Below are 17,019 nucleotides of genomic sequence, written 5' to 3' on the forward strand. Positions count from 1 at the left end.
ACAACTTAGAAGTCACTGATGATGGATAGCCTTTCAGTTCCTTCAGAAATAGCTGAGATTAGCGCCCAGGTAGAAAAGAAAAATTAGTTTAAAAAATGCAATACCAGATGATGTATATTTTCCTCCCTGCAGTGGCTTACCAAGCTGAGGTTCTTCTCCTGACTCAACACTTTCCTGTTCCCTCCCACAGTAACAGCCAATGTCCTCAGGTCTCTCTCTCCCCCAGTGGACTGGTATCCCAGGACCTTTCCCCCCAGAGGGCCTTATGTCCCAAAGTACAAGTTATCTCTCCCCTCAACCTAATCTGTTTTTAAAAGTTTATCTGAGGGCACCTTTTTGCTGGTACATGAAAGAACACATTTTGTGGTCTTGCCCTGGGCACCAGAATTGCTACATATGGCCCTGAAATTTATTACACACCTTTGAAATGAAGAGATATGAGATAATATAACTTATCTGACAGTGCCATTTTCAGGAACACAAGGACCATACATGTTCCCCAATGAAGAACTCAATTTTTCTATTGTGAACTGAGCTGATTTTACTGAATTAAGTCTATCTTTTCTCCTTAATTGGTGCTATTCAAGTTGGTCAGTGAAGGAATACTATAGTATCTGAAGAACTGAAATTGAATGGTGATCAAGGGCATAATACATGTCACATTGCAAACTAGGAATTAGGAAGGAGAAGAACAAAAGATGTCATCAAAGAAATGTATGAGTGATTCAGTAAATGGGCTGGCCATGTGACAGGAGCAAGAGATAAGCCTAAGTGCTCTGCTAGAAGCAGAGAAGCCCCTAACCACCTCTCACCACCACAACACCAGCCCCTGAGAGTGTTCATCTTAAGGTTTTTTTAGGAGGTGACTGGTAGAGTCTTTTGATTTCTTCTTTATCTTCTGGTTCTAAGATATCTCAGCACTTTTCCTTTATAATTTCTTGAAATAATATCTAGGCTCTTTTTTTGGCCCTAGCTTTCAGGTAGTCCAATGACTGTTAAATGATCTTTCCTCAATCTGTTTTCTAGGTTAGTTGTTATTTCACATTTTCTTCTACCTTTTCAGTCTTTTGACTTTGTTTTATTTTTTCTTGCTGTCTCATAAAGCTATCAGCTTTTCTTTGACCAATTCTAATTTTAAAATTATTCAATTTTTTTCAGTGAGGTTTTGTGCCTCTTTTGGTAAAATTCTAATTTTTACAGAGTTATCTTTAATAATGTTTTATGGTGTTTTTACAAAGCTATTGATTCTCTTTCAATAACTTTGTTGCATAGTTCTCATGCCCCCCCTTTCCCCTACTACTCTTATTTTGCTTTTAAAATTAATTTTTTGCTCTTTCAAAAAGAAGACTCTTCTAAGAATTCTTGTTGGCCTTATGGTCAATTTGCACTTTTCTTCGAGGCTTTGTAGATGTTTTCAAATCACAGCTTCCCTGTCACCACAGTAGCTTTTTATGGTCAGGCTCTTTGGTTTGTTTGTTCATTCTCCCTGCCTGGTTCCTGACGTTAGGCTTTATGTTAATATTGGGCTCTGCTCCCTTCTGTGAGAAATGTCTGACCTGAGCTTCTGTCTTTCTGTGTCCTTCTGCTATTTTCACAGCTTAATCTGGGGGCCTGCAAGTTTTTGGTGCTTCTAAGGTAGTGGAATCTGGGCAGAGATTTGTTCATTTCCCTCCTAGCATGAGCTCTGCATGCTCCTACCCCAGGTTGGACAGTTCTATCTTTTGGATTGTGTGTGGTTGAGTTTCAGTAGACTACTGCCGCACTTAGTTATTGTTGGCCCACTGGGGAGTTCTGTGGGCTCAGAGACAATGAACTTCTCGATTCCTCTTCGGTTGGTTTCCTGCCATGGTTATTCCACTGCAGGCTTCTGTGCAAGGCTAAAGGTTAGAACTGAATCCCCACTCTGACCTTGAGCTCAGTGCCACACAGCTGAGTTTTTAGAAATGCTCCTTGCTCTGTACACAGCGAGGACCTTTCGCTTGTCCTCTCTGCCCTGAACCCAGACCTGGGTAATGGATGACAGAACTGCCAGTTGGCACCCACCTATTCCTGTTTCCAGTGTTGGTTCAGGGCTCCCTTTCTGCTCTGGTGCTTCCAGTCCTAGTGCTCAGTCTTAGCCCCCTTCCAGTCCCTGGGCATTAGAATGCTCCCCACCACTGCCTCTGCTGCCCCCATGCCATGCTGCTGGCCAACCTGTGTCCACAGACCTGTCTGTCTAAATTCTTATGCTGTCCTGGGCTGGAAAAATGACTCACTATGATTGCTTTCTCCATAAGGATTTAGTCTGCTGTGTTTCCTAGATTGTTGTAGAGGAGTGAACTGGTAAAAATGCTGACTATCAGTCTACCATGCAGTCTACCACTTCCAGAGGCAGATTTCAAACCCAGGTCGTCTCCTCACCTAACCTCTTAGAGCTCCTTAGGGCAAATCTCTAAGACATAAGCTGCAGAGAAGGTGCTGACCTGAACTCCTAGAGGGAGGTCCATCACCCAAAAAAACCTCACAACCCTGAAATCACAGATCCAGTCCCTAACCCTCTGAAACAGCCCAGGAAGTTTTAATGAGAAGTTATGTTATGGAAAATAAACAATCAGAGCGATTATCACATCACTTCTTCACATAATCCCTGCAGTAATTCAGGTCTAATTTCATCCTTCAATATTTGTATTAATCTTGTTCACTATATTAAGTGAACCTTTCCCCCCACTTTCCCCACCTTCACAAATTCACACTGTCCTTTTGTACTTACAAGCAGAGCTTTCAAGAGCGCTTCATTGGGATGGGAGGTGAAACCACAGGCATAAAGAAATCTCTCTTGGAGAATAATATCGCTTTCACTTTTGAAATTCAAAAACTCCAGTATGGCTTCCAAAGAATCTGGGGTCTGAGCAGATGTTACAGCATCCACCAGTTGAGGTCTGTAAGAGAAAACCACTCACCGTATTTATAACCCCAGTGCCTAGCACGGTGACTGCCTGTCATGCAGGAGATGAATGACAAATGCTCGCCAAATAAATGAAGACTAACAGTCATGAATATTAGTCTGAACACTCAAGAAAGTGTTTGAAAGTTCAGCTACACACAGGTTTTGAAATTTGATCCTTCCAGGGAGATAACAGATGCCATGAGGAAAAAGAACCTAATGTTCACCCTTTTCTACCAACACTATTATGTGTAGTCTTTGATATAAAATTTTAGATATAACCTTTATTCTATTGAATGATTATCTGCTTCATGGATTAGTCACAGCAAATTTCTTGATCCCAGGACATTTCTTCCTTTTGGCGTCTCTTTCCTTTCCTACTTATTCTGAATAACACATCTTCAGAAGAACGCAAACTAATATTAACTAACTGAAGCTAAATATAATTAGAAAAGTAAATCCATTGGAAAAAAAATCACACATGAATTCCAATGCTAGAGAAATGTATTATGATCAAGATGAGGCGAGTAGGTGGTATAATTATAACTCCTGACTTGGAGTCCTGAAGACAGTATTTGAATCTAATAAGAACCGTACTGGCTTAAACCTCTTTCAGCCTCAGTTTCCTTATTTGTAAAATGAGAATAATAATAATAGCACCTACCTAACGGGGGTGATGTGAGGATCGACTGAGATAATATAAAGTGCTTTGTAAACCTTTCAAAGTACATCATAAATACAAGCTATTTTATGAAGAGAAACACACATAAAGCACTTTGCCAATCACAAAGCACTATATAAATGGTGGCCATTATTATCATTATTAAGGATTATCTGCACTCCCATATTGCACCGTTACAAATGCATGGAATGCTGACATGGGAAGTGGATACCCTTGGCCTTGCTCATGGCCTTTTCAAGTAACCAAGTGCCCGTGCCTCAGATGCCTAAATATTTAATCTAGTCTGTGCATATGGAAGTAGAAAGATGAAGCAAAAGTCCCTAGGATTCAAGAGTTAATATTCACTTTATAATTAACTATTTTATGAAGACATTACATCTTACGTGTGTATTCCAGCACTGAGCACAGTGCATGGCCCACAGTGGGCTCTTAATAAATGCTTGTTGACTTGACTCCAGCATGTTGAGGACCTGGGCTATGGGGATGTCACTCAATATGAGTTGTATGGCCTAGACACAAAACTTCTCCAATGGTGTAGTCCTGGAAAAAATCCCTGTGGGCAAGTAGATGAACTTAACACTAATCATTCTATCAAGAAACATTCACATAGTGTGTGTTCTTGGTATGTGCACATATCTATGTCTGTTTGTATAATGCCAAACATATACAAAAGGCTTTAATGTTTTAAGGTACTTTCACACTCAGTGATTCCTCACAAAAACCCAGCTAGGAAGAGTGGGCAGGGACAATAATCCCCATTTCTCACAGAGAGTTAAATGATTTGGTCACAGTCACATGAATAGCAAGGGACAGAGCCATGATACTTTTCAGTTTATTCTGCATTATTATTACCATTTTCTCTATCATTTTCTTAAGTCTAGACAATCAACAAAATAAATTAGGCCCTGTTACTTGTCAATTTTCAAAACTGAACAGTGGGCTCTGCTGGTCCAAGTGGATCCAGCCAACCAGCCCCTGGGCAGAGCCAAAGTCAGCCCCCAGGCTACCTGACTTCCAGGACTCAGCTTCTTTTACTCAGCAGATGCACCTGGGATGTGCATCTGAGCAATACCACACAAGACTGTACAATCATACTCTAGAGCATATGAAAAACTGCTGCTTAGCATGGGGCCAGCTAGTAGCGGCCACCTGTTCGACTGTTGAATCAATACAAATATACCTCATTGCTTGGCCAAGTTTGCAAAATACTTGGTCATAACAATTTACCTCTGTAGGTAGATGTGGCAAGTTGCATTGCTGTCTTGTATAGAGTGGAAACCAAGGACCAAAGAGGTTACAGAACTTAAAGGTCACACAGCTAGTTACAAGACAGGTATAGGATTTGAATTAAGATCTGGTGAGTGGGAAGGCAGCTAGGACCAAGAGGTGGTCTCCACGTTAAATTCCTAAAAGGTATGAGTTTCTTTTTTTCTTTTTCTTTTTTTTAGTGGTATGAAGACACTTCTGTTTATCATTGTATTTGAAAGTTCTATTATTCAAATAGAATCCAGAATTTACTATTCTGGATATTTGGTGACTGGTAGCCACACGGTGGTCAGAAAAAGGAATACAAGGACACTCTCAAGGTCTCTCTTAAGAACTTTGGAATACATCACGTGACATGGGAGATGCTGCCCAGCATGGCGTGCTCTCATCAGAGAAGGCGCTGTGCTCCATGGGCAAAGCAGAACTGAAGCAGCTCAAAAGAAACGTGAGATGAGCAAATTTAGAGAATCCACCCCAAGTGTTCACGTGGACTATTTGTGCCTGGTCTGTGGGAGAGCATTCTGAGCTTATACTGGTCTGATCAGCCACACACCACACCGTGACTCTAGCACAGTGATGCCATTTTGGTCCTCTTTGAGAACGAAGGATATTTTTGGATATCCAATTTGCCCGTTATATCTGATTTCTTTTGGAAACATATGTACTCAATTCATGTCCATATACAATATTTCCTTCAGCATATCAAAAGGAAAATGCACTCTAGGTAGTAAATAACAATTTTAAAAAACAGACCTTCCCTCCAAAGAGTAGGTTCATCTATAATAAAACTAAAGTATTTCAAGGGTTTTTCAGGAAATTCAATGCTTTAGATCTAACAGCGGCTGCATCTTTGCAGCCACTGACTCCATCTGTGTGATGGTAGGGAAAGAAAGCTGCGTGAGGAAGCACAGGACCTGAGGCCCAATGTGGGTTCTGCTATTTACTAAATACCAGCTCTGTGTCATGGGCAAGCACCGAGAAGGTATGTGCTTTCTCTTCTTCATCTGTAACATTGGGGGCTTAGATCTAACAGCTTCCCAGGAGCCTTCTGGCTTAGATCTAGAATTCTATGACCACAGATGGTTCATGCTTTCTATCGTGCTAATGGCCAAATCCCCATTCATTCACAGAATGACTGGGTTTGCGGTAATGAGTGGTCTAGTGATTTGGGCTGAATCGCTATAGGTTGTATTTACACACAAATGAATTGGTAAATTCAGTCCCAATATAAGAGAGGGACTGGAAATGTGATTTTAGTGGCATAGGGAACTAGCAGATGAGGAAGGGGGAAGAAGACGGTATAAGTATTTATTAAGCACCTCTTGTAAAATGAACTGGAGAAGGAAATGTCAAACTGTTGCAGTATCTTTGCCAAGAAAACTTCAAATAGGGTCATGAAAAGTTGGACACGGTTGAAATGACTAAATGACCAAAAAAGCCCCTACTATGTGCCAGGCACCACGCTAAGCACTTTTACAAATATTATCTCATTTGATCCTCATAACAACCCTCCTATCATTATTGCCATTTTACAACTGAGCAAACTGAGGCAGACAGAAATTAAGTGACTTGCTCAGGGTCACACAGCTAGTAAGTGCCAAGTATCTGAGTCCAGAGGCAGCTAGGTGGTGCAGTGGATAGAGCACTGGCCCTGAAGTCAGGAGGACCTGAGTTCAAATCCGGTCTCAGACCAAACACTTGATACTTACTAGCTGTGTGACCCTGGGCAAGTGACTTAACCTCAACTGCCTTAAAAAAAAAAGTATCTGAGTCCAAATTTGAACTCAGGTCCTCCACACTCCAGGGCTGGTACTCTATCCACTGCGCCACCTAGCTGCCCCCTAAGTCTTTTTCTTGCTTCCCTGTGCACAAGGACAGGATCAGTTTCTGTTCTTAGATATTCTAGAGTGTTTCTCGTCAGGATTTCATTGCTATTAAGCACAGTTACTGAGAATCCTTTTCTGGTCAATTGATTCTAGGTTTTTACCTTGTGACATAAAGTTGTGATAAAAGTGCCAAACAGAACAAAATAGTCAATGCTGTTAGCTTTGCTTGCAGTCCAATTCTCTGTTTAACAATCATTCAATCCCCGTGTCATTTTGACCTTAGGAAAGCACCATATGATGGCTCCAGAGACTTACAGGATTTCTTTGTTTTCGCTTTTGAGAATCTGAAGAAGCTCCTCCTTCTTAGCTGTTCTGAAGTGATGGATGAGGTCTAAGAAGCTTCGGGCCGACTCAGCGTTGGCCAGATTGTCAGGCTGCAGTTGCTTCCTTGCTGTCTGCCAGAACTCAGAAAGCTGAAAAACATGACCACGAGTTCACATCTAGTGACCTCAGGATGATGTCTCCTTCTCAGAATCTTTTACAAAGGACGATTGTTTTTCCCTAGAATAAACCCTATTTTATAACTTTCAAGTAATGTAAGCCAATATGTTAGCAAAAGCTCTACATCCCACAGTATACTTTTGTTACTGTCCACAGTTATGGTGACCATATACATTGGGTTGTCTTATCTCCTTATTAGGTTATGGGAATGACCATGCTTAGCCAGTATTACTGAAGCTAATAGACCAAAAATAGAAGTCACTCACAACCTTGCTGTTTCATGGAGTTTTAAACTGAGACCAAGGCTTTATCATTAAAGTAGATAAAGGGTAAATATACATTCATTCCTAGAAGATATGAGAAGTAAAAAAATCCAAAATATTTTTGTTTTTCTAATTAACTGAACAGTTTCCACAAGTGTCTATAATCACTTTACTGGTGACCTGATGTTTTTAAAGCATGAGGCAGAGGGTGGGAGAAGTATATGTACTTTTCATTTATTGTGAATTCTCCTTTTTCATTTTTGATTTGGCAAAATTGATTTTCCATTCCTTTTTTAAAAAAACAAGATTAGCCAATGTTTTGTCTATTTTATTAATTTTAAAACAACTAGCTCCTAGTTTTACTTATCAATTCAATAGATTTTTTTTTTAGTGACTTCAGAAAAGGTAAGGTCACAGCTTGTAACAATCACAAACAGGCCTTAGAACAAGTGTTAAATGTCTTTAGTTGCACAAGAATCACAGATAGATAGGTCAAAGAAACTTGGACATGCTGCAGAGATTGTCTACAAATCATGGAGCAGTTGGGAAGGGAAGGGATTCCAGAAATTGGAATGTGTGTAGGGTTCTAGCTGAGACTCCTGTGTTTGGTGGGGAAGGCAAGGACCTGTCCAAGTTGTCTTTCCCTTCCCAACTTTGGCTAGACCGCTCCTCTTCCCACTGGTATCTTGGTATGATATGCCCAGGAAAGTAGCTGAGCTTCCAATCCAAGTCCAAAATGGCATCCCTGGATGGACAGTTTCTTCATCACCAGGAGTTACAGTCAGACTGGGCTCCTGGCTGTACAAGGGGCCCAGCAAAGAGACCACAGCCCACCTAAGGGGAAGTTGCTAAGAGCCTCATGAAAGAGAGAAGGACTTCCAGCAAGGCACTGTGACTTTTGTAACATGTGCAGGCTAAGCCTGAGTCCACTTTGCCTTGAATTTTGTACATTCTGGAGGGAAAGTTTGTCACAGATGTTTTGTACCAACTGATCTCATTGCACCATTTTAGTAAATATCTCTTTCTTAAAACTATGTAGTAAATGGATTTTCAATTTATAATCTGGGCCAGGGGGCCTTATACTGTGTGCATATTGCACATGTCCTGTCCCCCTGCCTGAATGTAAGTTTCCCCAGAGACTCGCATAACACAGTGTCAGGTATTCAGCAGATGCTTAATAAATGTTTATGGAATTGAATGGAAGCCAAGTGAGTGGTTATCACTCTACTCCAGGAGTGTGGAACCTGAGGCCTTCAGGCCGCATGTGGCCTTCTTGATCCTTTCAACTGAATCCAAATTTTACAGAAATGTTCGCTTAAAAGGCCACACTTAAGGACTGAGAAGGCTACATGTGGCCTGAAGGCCACAGGTTACCCAGCTCTGCCCACTCCAAAGCAGCAGAAAGAACGTGAGCACTCACAGAAGGACACCGTTTACATTTGTTCTGGTAGACCTGCCCGACCAGGGACACGGATGTGTATTTTGAATCCACAGCCTTAATCACCGCAGCGACCTTTTTTCCAGCCATCAGTCCTGGGCCTGCAGCTGTCGTCTTCAGCTCCAGTTTCTGCCTGTACAGCAACCAAAGAAAAGACCTCATGGTCAGCATTCACATCCAAGCAAGTAGGAAGAGACTCGACCAAAAAATGCAAGGGAAATATCTCAATATTCAGTGATCAAGATTTCTCATTTCTGAACTAAACCCTAACAGTGATCTGCTGTCCTCTATGACCCAGTACCATGGGAATTGCTACTGAACCCAAAAAAACTAAAAATCAATATAACATGTATAAATATAGGTTCAAGATACTGTAAGTAATGTAGGCCGGACAGTGTATCTGCCATGGTTCCTTTACAAATAATTTCTTCTCCTGTTCCTTCTTTTTCTTTCTTCTGTGATTTCACAGAAATAAGAAATTCCCAGAGGAGAAGCTTCCTCAACCAATCAGGGCGGCAGCCAAGAAGGGGGCAGCCATCACCGCAAGATTAAAGGATGTGTCCACGGTCACACAACCAGCGTGTCAGAGGAAGGACATGAACCCAGGCCCTACTGATTCCAAGGCCGGCTCTCAACCAGGCCAGGTTGCTTCTGGAGTCCTTGCCTTTCTTCAATGTAAGACACTCTCTTACAATCAAATAAGTTTTCTATTGGGGGTTTTTTAGCTTTTACCTTAAAAAAATTGTGTTAATCAGAGAACTGAACTGAAAAGAACAATATATTTAAATTTTACTCACAATTAAATTCCAAATATTTACTTCTTTTTCTTACCGAGATACTATTTTGCCTGTAGCCAGTCTCTGGAAATTGAGACCATAAGCATATGTCTCTTCTGCCAGGACCGCTGTCACAAAACTGTCTTCAATCTTATAAGTGGTCATAGATGCCGCTTTGGAAGTGATCCCTAAAACCTGAGCGAACAGGGGAAGAAAGCAGAGAAAAAGCACTTTGTAAAAAAAAAAGTCAAGGTTAAGTTATTTATTTCTGGATCAAAGTAAGAAAAAAAAAGCAGCCACCCATTTAGCTTATATGGCAGGCTCATCTGCAATGGAGTCTCTATTGACTAAAAACTCCAAGTGCACTTCCACAGTTTATTCTTCACCTTCTCTTTTCATACTTTCTCTGCCAAATCAATAGAAAATGAGAGAATATCTGTAAAGTGCTTAGCACAGTGAACACAGGAGACGTTCAATAAGCGCTCGTCCCTTTCATGTTTCTTCCCAAAGCACAGCTTTCTAGATACTCTGAATTAAGAGGGCCGAGTCGTACCTTGTTATGGGTGATAAATCCAGGTCTTTCAATTTTGCAAGTATCCAGGGCCTTAATTTTCGTCACTTTATCTTGATTGGCCTGATAGGTCACTTTGCAATTCCCAGAAATGTCCACCTAAAATTTTTTTTAAAAGAAGAAATGGCATTTGGAATGAACTCATTTATTACTTGATTCTAAGAGAAAGACTTTAAGAAAGGTCACTCCCAACTTACTATGTAGACAATCACATTTTTCTCTAGGTCAATTAGAGTGAGAGGAGGGGATGAAAGTGTGCATTTCTTCTAGCACATAATTGTTTTTTCCATGCTTTTCAGTTGAATCTTACCATACTCCCATAAGAAACTCAGGAATAACAAAGTGTGTTCCCACACCTAGATACCTACCAGTAACAGGGCTTAGGAAAATGGGCTGGCTATGGGTGAGACTTTGCCATCATGTCAATTTCTGAGAGCTGAGGTTGCTAGAAGGTTTGGGAGTACAGGCCTGAAGGGCTCTGTTACTAGATTGTAATGGTGGTCTCAAAGCTTTTGTATTCATTTGAAACTTGACTCTATCTATCCTACCTAGGTTGGGCTATCTTGACTTTTTTTTCTCTTCACCTGGGCCTCACCCCTTGGCCAGTCTTCATAATGGCTCTCTTTGTCTGAATATATATCTCCTCTCTGTAATGGATCTATCTGAAATGTGGGTCAATATGATGACCATATGCTAGTACTTCCAGTTACTAACTCTGGGAAACCACTTGATCTCCTGGCTATGTGGAACATGAACCTAGAATGCTGAACCTGGAGCTCCAATCCTGGCTTTGCCGCCTGTTCTGTGTGTGACCTAGGAGAAGTCACATCACATCTCTGGCTTCAGTTTCCTCCATTGTAAAATGAGAGGGGTAGCATTCAATGAGCTCTAAAGTGCCATTCACTCCCTATGAGAACTCAAGAGCTTTTCCACCCGTCAAGCTCTAGGAGTCTTTAAGTTACCTCAGTCTCCACTTGGCTCCAGGGCAGCTAACCAACTGAACTTCTTGGCTCTTCCCTCAAACAACCTGGATTCCAGTGCTTCTGGTGACAGGCATTTGTATTTCTATTAAAATTAAGTTACGCTACCCAAACCACTCCCACTTGACATAGCGCTTTTCCCCTGAGCTTACCAGGATAAAGCAGTCCTAAGGGTCTGTCTGCCCAACTGCCTTCATTGAATGTCTATAAATCCCCACAGGGAGGTGGTTGTGTCAAAAGAAAGGAATCGAGCAATCGTTTCAGAGATACCTTAGAAAACACACATGGACCGGTACAGAGTAAAACGAGCAGAATCAGGAGAACAATGTATACGATAATCAGCAACACTTAACGACAGACAACTTCTGGAGGTTATGACAGCAGTAACAGCAGCAGCTGTGGGAGCTCTCAGCCCAGAGATGGTAAGGGGTCAAACAATGGGTCAAAAAGAGATTACGGAGGAACCTCCGCTGGCACTGGGTACAGCTGGTGCTAACTGGCAATTCTCTTGCCTATAAGCATTCTGGGTCACAGCTCCAGGGTGCAGAGGAGCATTTGTGACAGGTCACAGGAGGCAGAGAGGAGCACCAGCCTTTGCAGCTGCCAGACAGCGGCAGCCCGAGCACAGACCAGGAGGGCAGTGACCCCATCTCTTCTCAGGTCACACCACCTTGGAAGCACTGAAAACTTGCAGATCCTAAGAACTAGCTCTGCAAATAGCAGCATGAAAAAGCCTGAAGCTTGGAACTGTGCCTTCCCAGCCTGAGGTGAATAGAGCCCAACTTTAACATTAATTTCAAAGCCAAGAAACAGGCTGAGAAAATAAGCAAACAACAACAAAAAAGGAGGAAGGAACAAAGCACAAACTCAGAAGACAACAACGTGAAAAGAGCTACAAGCAAAGCCTCAGAGGACAAATTGCTAAATGGACACAAGCCCAACAAGAATTCCTAGAAGAGTTAAAGAAAGAAATAAGAATGGTAAAGGAAAAAATAGGAGAAGAAATGAGAATGATGCAAAAAAAATTATGAAATGAGAACTAACAGCTTGGTAAAAAGAAGCACCAAAAATACTGAAGAAAATAACACCTTAAAAAGCTGAATTGGCCAAATGAAAAAGGAAGTATAAAGCTCACTGAAAATAATTCCTTAAAAATTAGAATTGGTCCAGTGGAAGCTAATGACTCCATGAGACATCAAACAATAAAACAAAGTCAAAAGTATGAAAAAGACAGAAGAAATGTGAACTATTACAATAGAAAAACAACTGACCTAGAAAACAGATCAAGGAGAGATAATTTAAGAATTATTAAACTATCTGACAGTCACAATAAAAAAAAAAAAAGAGCCTAGACATCATGTTTCAATAAATCATCAAGGAAAACTGCCCTGATATCCTAGAACAAGAGTGTAAAATAGAAATCAAAATAAGTCACTGATCATCTCTCGAAAGAGATCCCAAAATGAAAACTTCCAGGAATATTTTGGCCAAATTCCAGAGCTCCCATGTCAAGGAAAAAATATTGCAAGCAGCCATAAATAAACAATTCAAACATTATGGAGTTACAGTCAGGATCACATAAGATTTAGCAGCTTCCACATTAAAGGAGCAAAGGGTTTGGAATATAATATTCTGGAAGGCAAAGGAACTAGGACTGCAACAAAAGATAACCTACCCAGCAAAACTGAATATAATCCTTCAGGGCAAAAAATGGATATTTAATGAAATAGAGGACTTTCAAGCATTCCTGATGGAAAGACCAGAGCTGAATAGAAAATCTGACATTTAAACAGAAGACTCAAGAGAAGCTTAAAAAGGTAAACACGAAAGAAAAATCTTTAGGGACTCAATAAGCTTAATCTGTTTATATTTTTATATGGGAATTATTTATCATCATTATCAGGGAAGTTAGAAGGAGTCTACATAGACAGACAACATAGATGTGAGTCAATTATGTTGAGATGAGCTGAACAAAAATGAAAGGATGAGGAAGAAGGATATACTGGGAGAAGAAGAAAGGGAGAGGTAAAATGGGGAAATTTTTCTCACATAAAAGAAGTTCATAAGGAAGAGCTTTTACAGTGAAGGGGGGAAATGGAGAGGTGTGGAAGAAAATGCTTGAACCTCACTCTCATTGGAATTGGTTCAAAGAAGGGAGAACATATGTACACATACTCAGTTGGGTATAGAAATCTATCTTACCCAACAGGGAAACAGGAAAGGAAGAGGATAAGAGAAAGGTGAGGTGGGAGAGGTAGAATGATAAAAGTGAGGATGAATTAAGGGATGCAGTGGTTAAAAGCAAAAAAAGACTTTTGAGGAAGGACAGGATAAAAAGAGGACAGACAGAAAAAACTGAGATGGAAGGGAATACACAGTTTAATAATCATAACTGTGATTGTGAATGAGATGAGCTCACCCATAAAACAGAAGTGGATAGCAAAACAGATTAGGAACTAATTTATTGTTTAAAAGAGACACACCTGAAACAGAAAGAGACACAGAGTTAAAATAAGGTGCTGGAGCAGTATCAATTATTTCAGTTAAAGTAAAAAAGGCAGGTGTAGCAATTATGATCTCTGACAAAGCAAAAGCAAAAATAAACAATTAAAAGATATAATCAGGAAAACCACATTTTGCTAAAAGGTAACACAGACAATGGAATAATATAAAAAATTTTTTACAGCAAATGTCTCTGATAAAGGCTGCATTTCTCAAATATATAGGGAATTGAATCAAATTCATAAAAATAAGAATCATTTCCCAATTGATAAATGGTCAAAGAATAAAAACAAGGAGTTTTCAGAAGAAGAAATCAAAGCTATCTCTAATCATATGAAAAAATGCTCTAAACACCAAATGATGAGAGAAATGCAAAATAAAATAACTCTGTAGTACCACCTCCCACCTCCCACAGAAATGACAAATGCTGGAGGGGACAAGGGAAAACTGGTTCACTAATAAACAGTGGTAGAGTAGTAAACTTGTCCAAACATTCTAGAGAACAGTTTATAACTATTCCCAAAGGGTTATAAAATGATACATACCCTTTGATCCAGTAATACCACTACTAGATCTATATTCCAAAGAGATCAAAGAAAAAGGAAAAAGACCTACATATACAAAAATATAGTAGCTCTTTTCTGTGATGGCAAAGAAATGGAAACTGAGGACATGCTCATCAATTGGGGAGTGGCTGAACAAGATATGGCATAGGATTGTGAGAGATTACTATCGTATTACAGAAATGTCATGGGAACATCAAGATGAACTGATGTAAAGTGAAGTGAGAAGAAACAGGAAGTCATTGTACACAGTAATAGCAATATTGTAATGATGATCAACCACGAAGGACTTAGCTGCTCTGAAAGGACTCATGATGAAAAAATGTTAACCTCCTCTGAGTGTAAATTGAAGTAAAATATTTTACTTTCTTTATTTTTCTTCCTCTTTTTTGTGATATGGCTAATACAGAAATATGTTTTGCATGATTTTATGGGTATAATTGATATCATATTGCTTGCCTTTTCAGTGGGTGAGGGAGGTGTGAGAGGGAGGAAAAAATTTGGAATTCAAATTTTTTTAAAGAGTTAAAAATAAATAAATAACTTTAGAAGTAAAATAAAGACTTTAAAACTCTTATCAGTGCAGTGGCCAACCAAAATCCCAGAAGACTGACAATGAAGCATGCTACCTATGTCCCAACAGAGACAGTGGATTTAAGATGCAGAATGAGACATACAATTTTGGATGCAGCCAATGGGGAAATCTGTTTGGCTTGACAATACACATTTATGACAAGAGTTTTGTAGGTTGTTTTTTTTATGGGGTGACGTGGTAGAGAGTTTGTTCAATGGCAAATTTTTAAAATTATATCACAATCAAAGCACCAGTTTCAGACTTTCTATTGCTGAATGAGATGTTATAGCTGTTTCACAATATCCCTCTATAGCTCATACCTCATTGGCGGTTCCAGAGGTTAGCTGCATCTGAAACAGGCTGGCCAGTCCTCTCTTGAGATTTTGTACACCCACTGGTTCACTTGGAAATGAGTAGTAGTTTGTAACCTGGGGTAACAGAAATAATCCAAAAGAAAGGCAAGCATTATCAATCAGATCTTATTAAATTAATAGCAGAGAGGGTCAGGTTCTTCTCCATCTGTTATTCTAGCACCAGGCCTTTAACTTTTTGGGGAAGAGGAGCTACTTTCTGTTCCACAGAAAACTTGAGATCAGAAGGATGATGGGAATGGGAAATGCTAGAAGCAAAGTGCTTTCTAGAGAGAGGACGAGCACTGTTGCAGGTTGTACCCCTTTCCTGCTACAACTCTTAGATGTGTTCAAAGTGATTGGCTAGGAGATCAATCTTTGAGGCCCAGTGGTCGATCCTAATCTATTGTTTGGGGACCTATAATAATCCCACTGCACTAAATGAAGCTGTTTCAGGGAAGCTCAAACCCCCCCCCCCGAGTCAACCTGACCAGCAGTAACAGCCACAGGCCCCTTTCCCACTGGCAGAGAATGCCACCAGCATGAATCAGGACCAGTTCCCAGGTCCAGACTCCCTTCCCACAATGCCTGTACCTGCTTGGCCCTGGTAAGAACCCTATAAAAACCTACCAGATTGCTCTGAGGGCCTAAGCAGGGTGCCCAATTCTACTTAGGGCAGCAGCAGATCTTCCCTGACTGCCTTTTATCAGAAGGGTGTCCCCTCAGTAAAGCTGCCTTGCTAGACTATTATTCCGCACTTAAAGTACATACTAGGTATAGGCAAATGTACAGGTAGGGGAAAGGATGGAATAATAAAAAATCACCTAATTTTATTTGATGGTATTTATACAGAAATACCTTCACCCCTCCTCATCACTTTCTCCCTAATATAAACTGTGGCTTCACAAAGTAAAGGAGAAAGTTGAGCAATTATCCAAAGAATTGGATGAGCACACACAACTAACAGAAGTGATTTATAACTTTGCTTGGCAGCACAGGATCTTTTCCTCTGCCCTTTCAGATGATTACCTCATGGTTCCACTTCTCTTTGCCTGTGCAGACCCAAGCTTAGTAACACATTTACTAATGGACATTTAAATGGTCACTTTTCTTAATTACTGCAGGTGTTGAACCCATGCATGTCAGGATAGTGTTTGCCTCGGTGAAAAGGGAATTGGAACACTGATCTCAGTGTCTGAAAATGCACGGTATCATATTTTCAAACAAACCACTGGCAACCTATCAGCCCCAAACATGAGCTTCTAATGGGTCATATCACAAACTGAGTCTTTTCCCATTTTTCAACAGCATGACTGGCATGCCATCACATTTCCCAAGCCAAGGGTAGGTTAGGATAATTTCCAGGAGTAAAGTGAACCTAAGGTCTACTACTACTGCACCTGTGTTAGGAAACAGACCATGATTGATTTCTCACATGATGGAATGCAGATTATGACTGCCCATGAGATCACTGGCCTGGCCTACTTCCTAGATGTTTCAAAGGGCAAGTGTAGAAAGAAATCCTGGAGTGTTATCATTACCCAGCACAACCTTCCAACCTACAAAACATGCCTTTTATTTTTACGCAGTTAACCCTACATTAATTGCAACCTGGCTCTCTGATTCAACCTTTGGATAACAAATGTTTGCTGACTTAAAGGCAGATTGTCCATATATTCTGATGGCCCCTAGAGAGTGTTAAGACACTCAACATGTATACAAGGTGTCTGTGGGCCTTATTTCTTGTTACACAGACACGGTATATGTGCTATTAATTATCCCTGGAGCTGAAATTACTTAGGCT

General features: G+C 40.4%; 1 protein-coding gene across 1 annotated transcript in view; it reads right to left on the reverse strand.

The window, feature by feature from the left end:
* MTTP (microsomal triglyceride transfer protein) overlaps positions 1-17,019 on the reverse strand; it is a 75,836-nt gene that overhangs the window by 26,857 nt on the left and 31,960 nt on the right. The window contains 6 exon segments of the mRNA XM_078148451.1: positions 2,750-2,918; positions 7,013-7,170; positions 8,882-9,032; positions 9,731-9,870; positions 10,229-10,345; positions 15,186-15,293. Of these exon segments, the coding sequence (XP_078004577.1) occupies positions 2,750-2,918; positions 7,013-7,170; positions 8,882-9,032; positions 9,731-9,870; positions 10,229-10,345; positions 15,186-15,293 (843 nt within the window).

Source organism: Phascolarctos cinereus, unplaced genomic scaffold (assembly GCF_003287225.1).
Source record: "Phascolarctos cinereus isolate Bilbo 61053 unplaced genomic scaffold, phaCin_HiC Scaffold_9;HRSCAF=440, whole genome shotgun sequence".
Lineage (NCBI taxonomy): Eukaryota > Metazoa > Chordata > Mammalia > Diprotodontia > Phascolarctidae > Phascolarctos > Phascolarctos cinereus.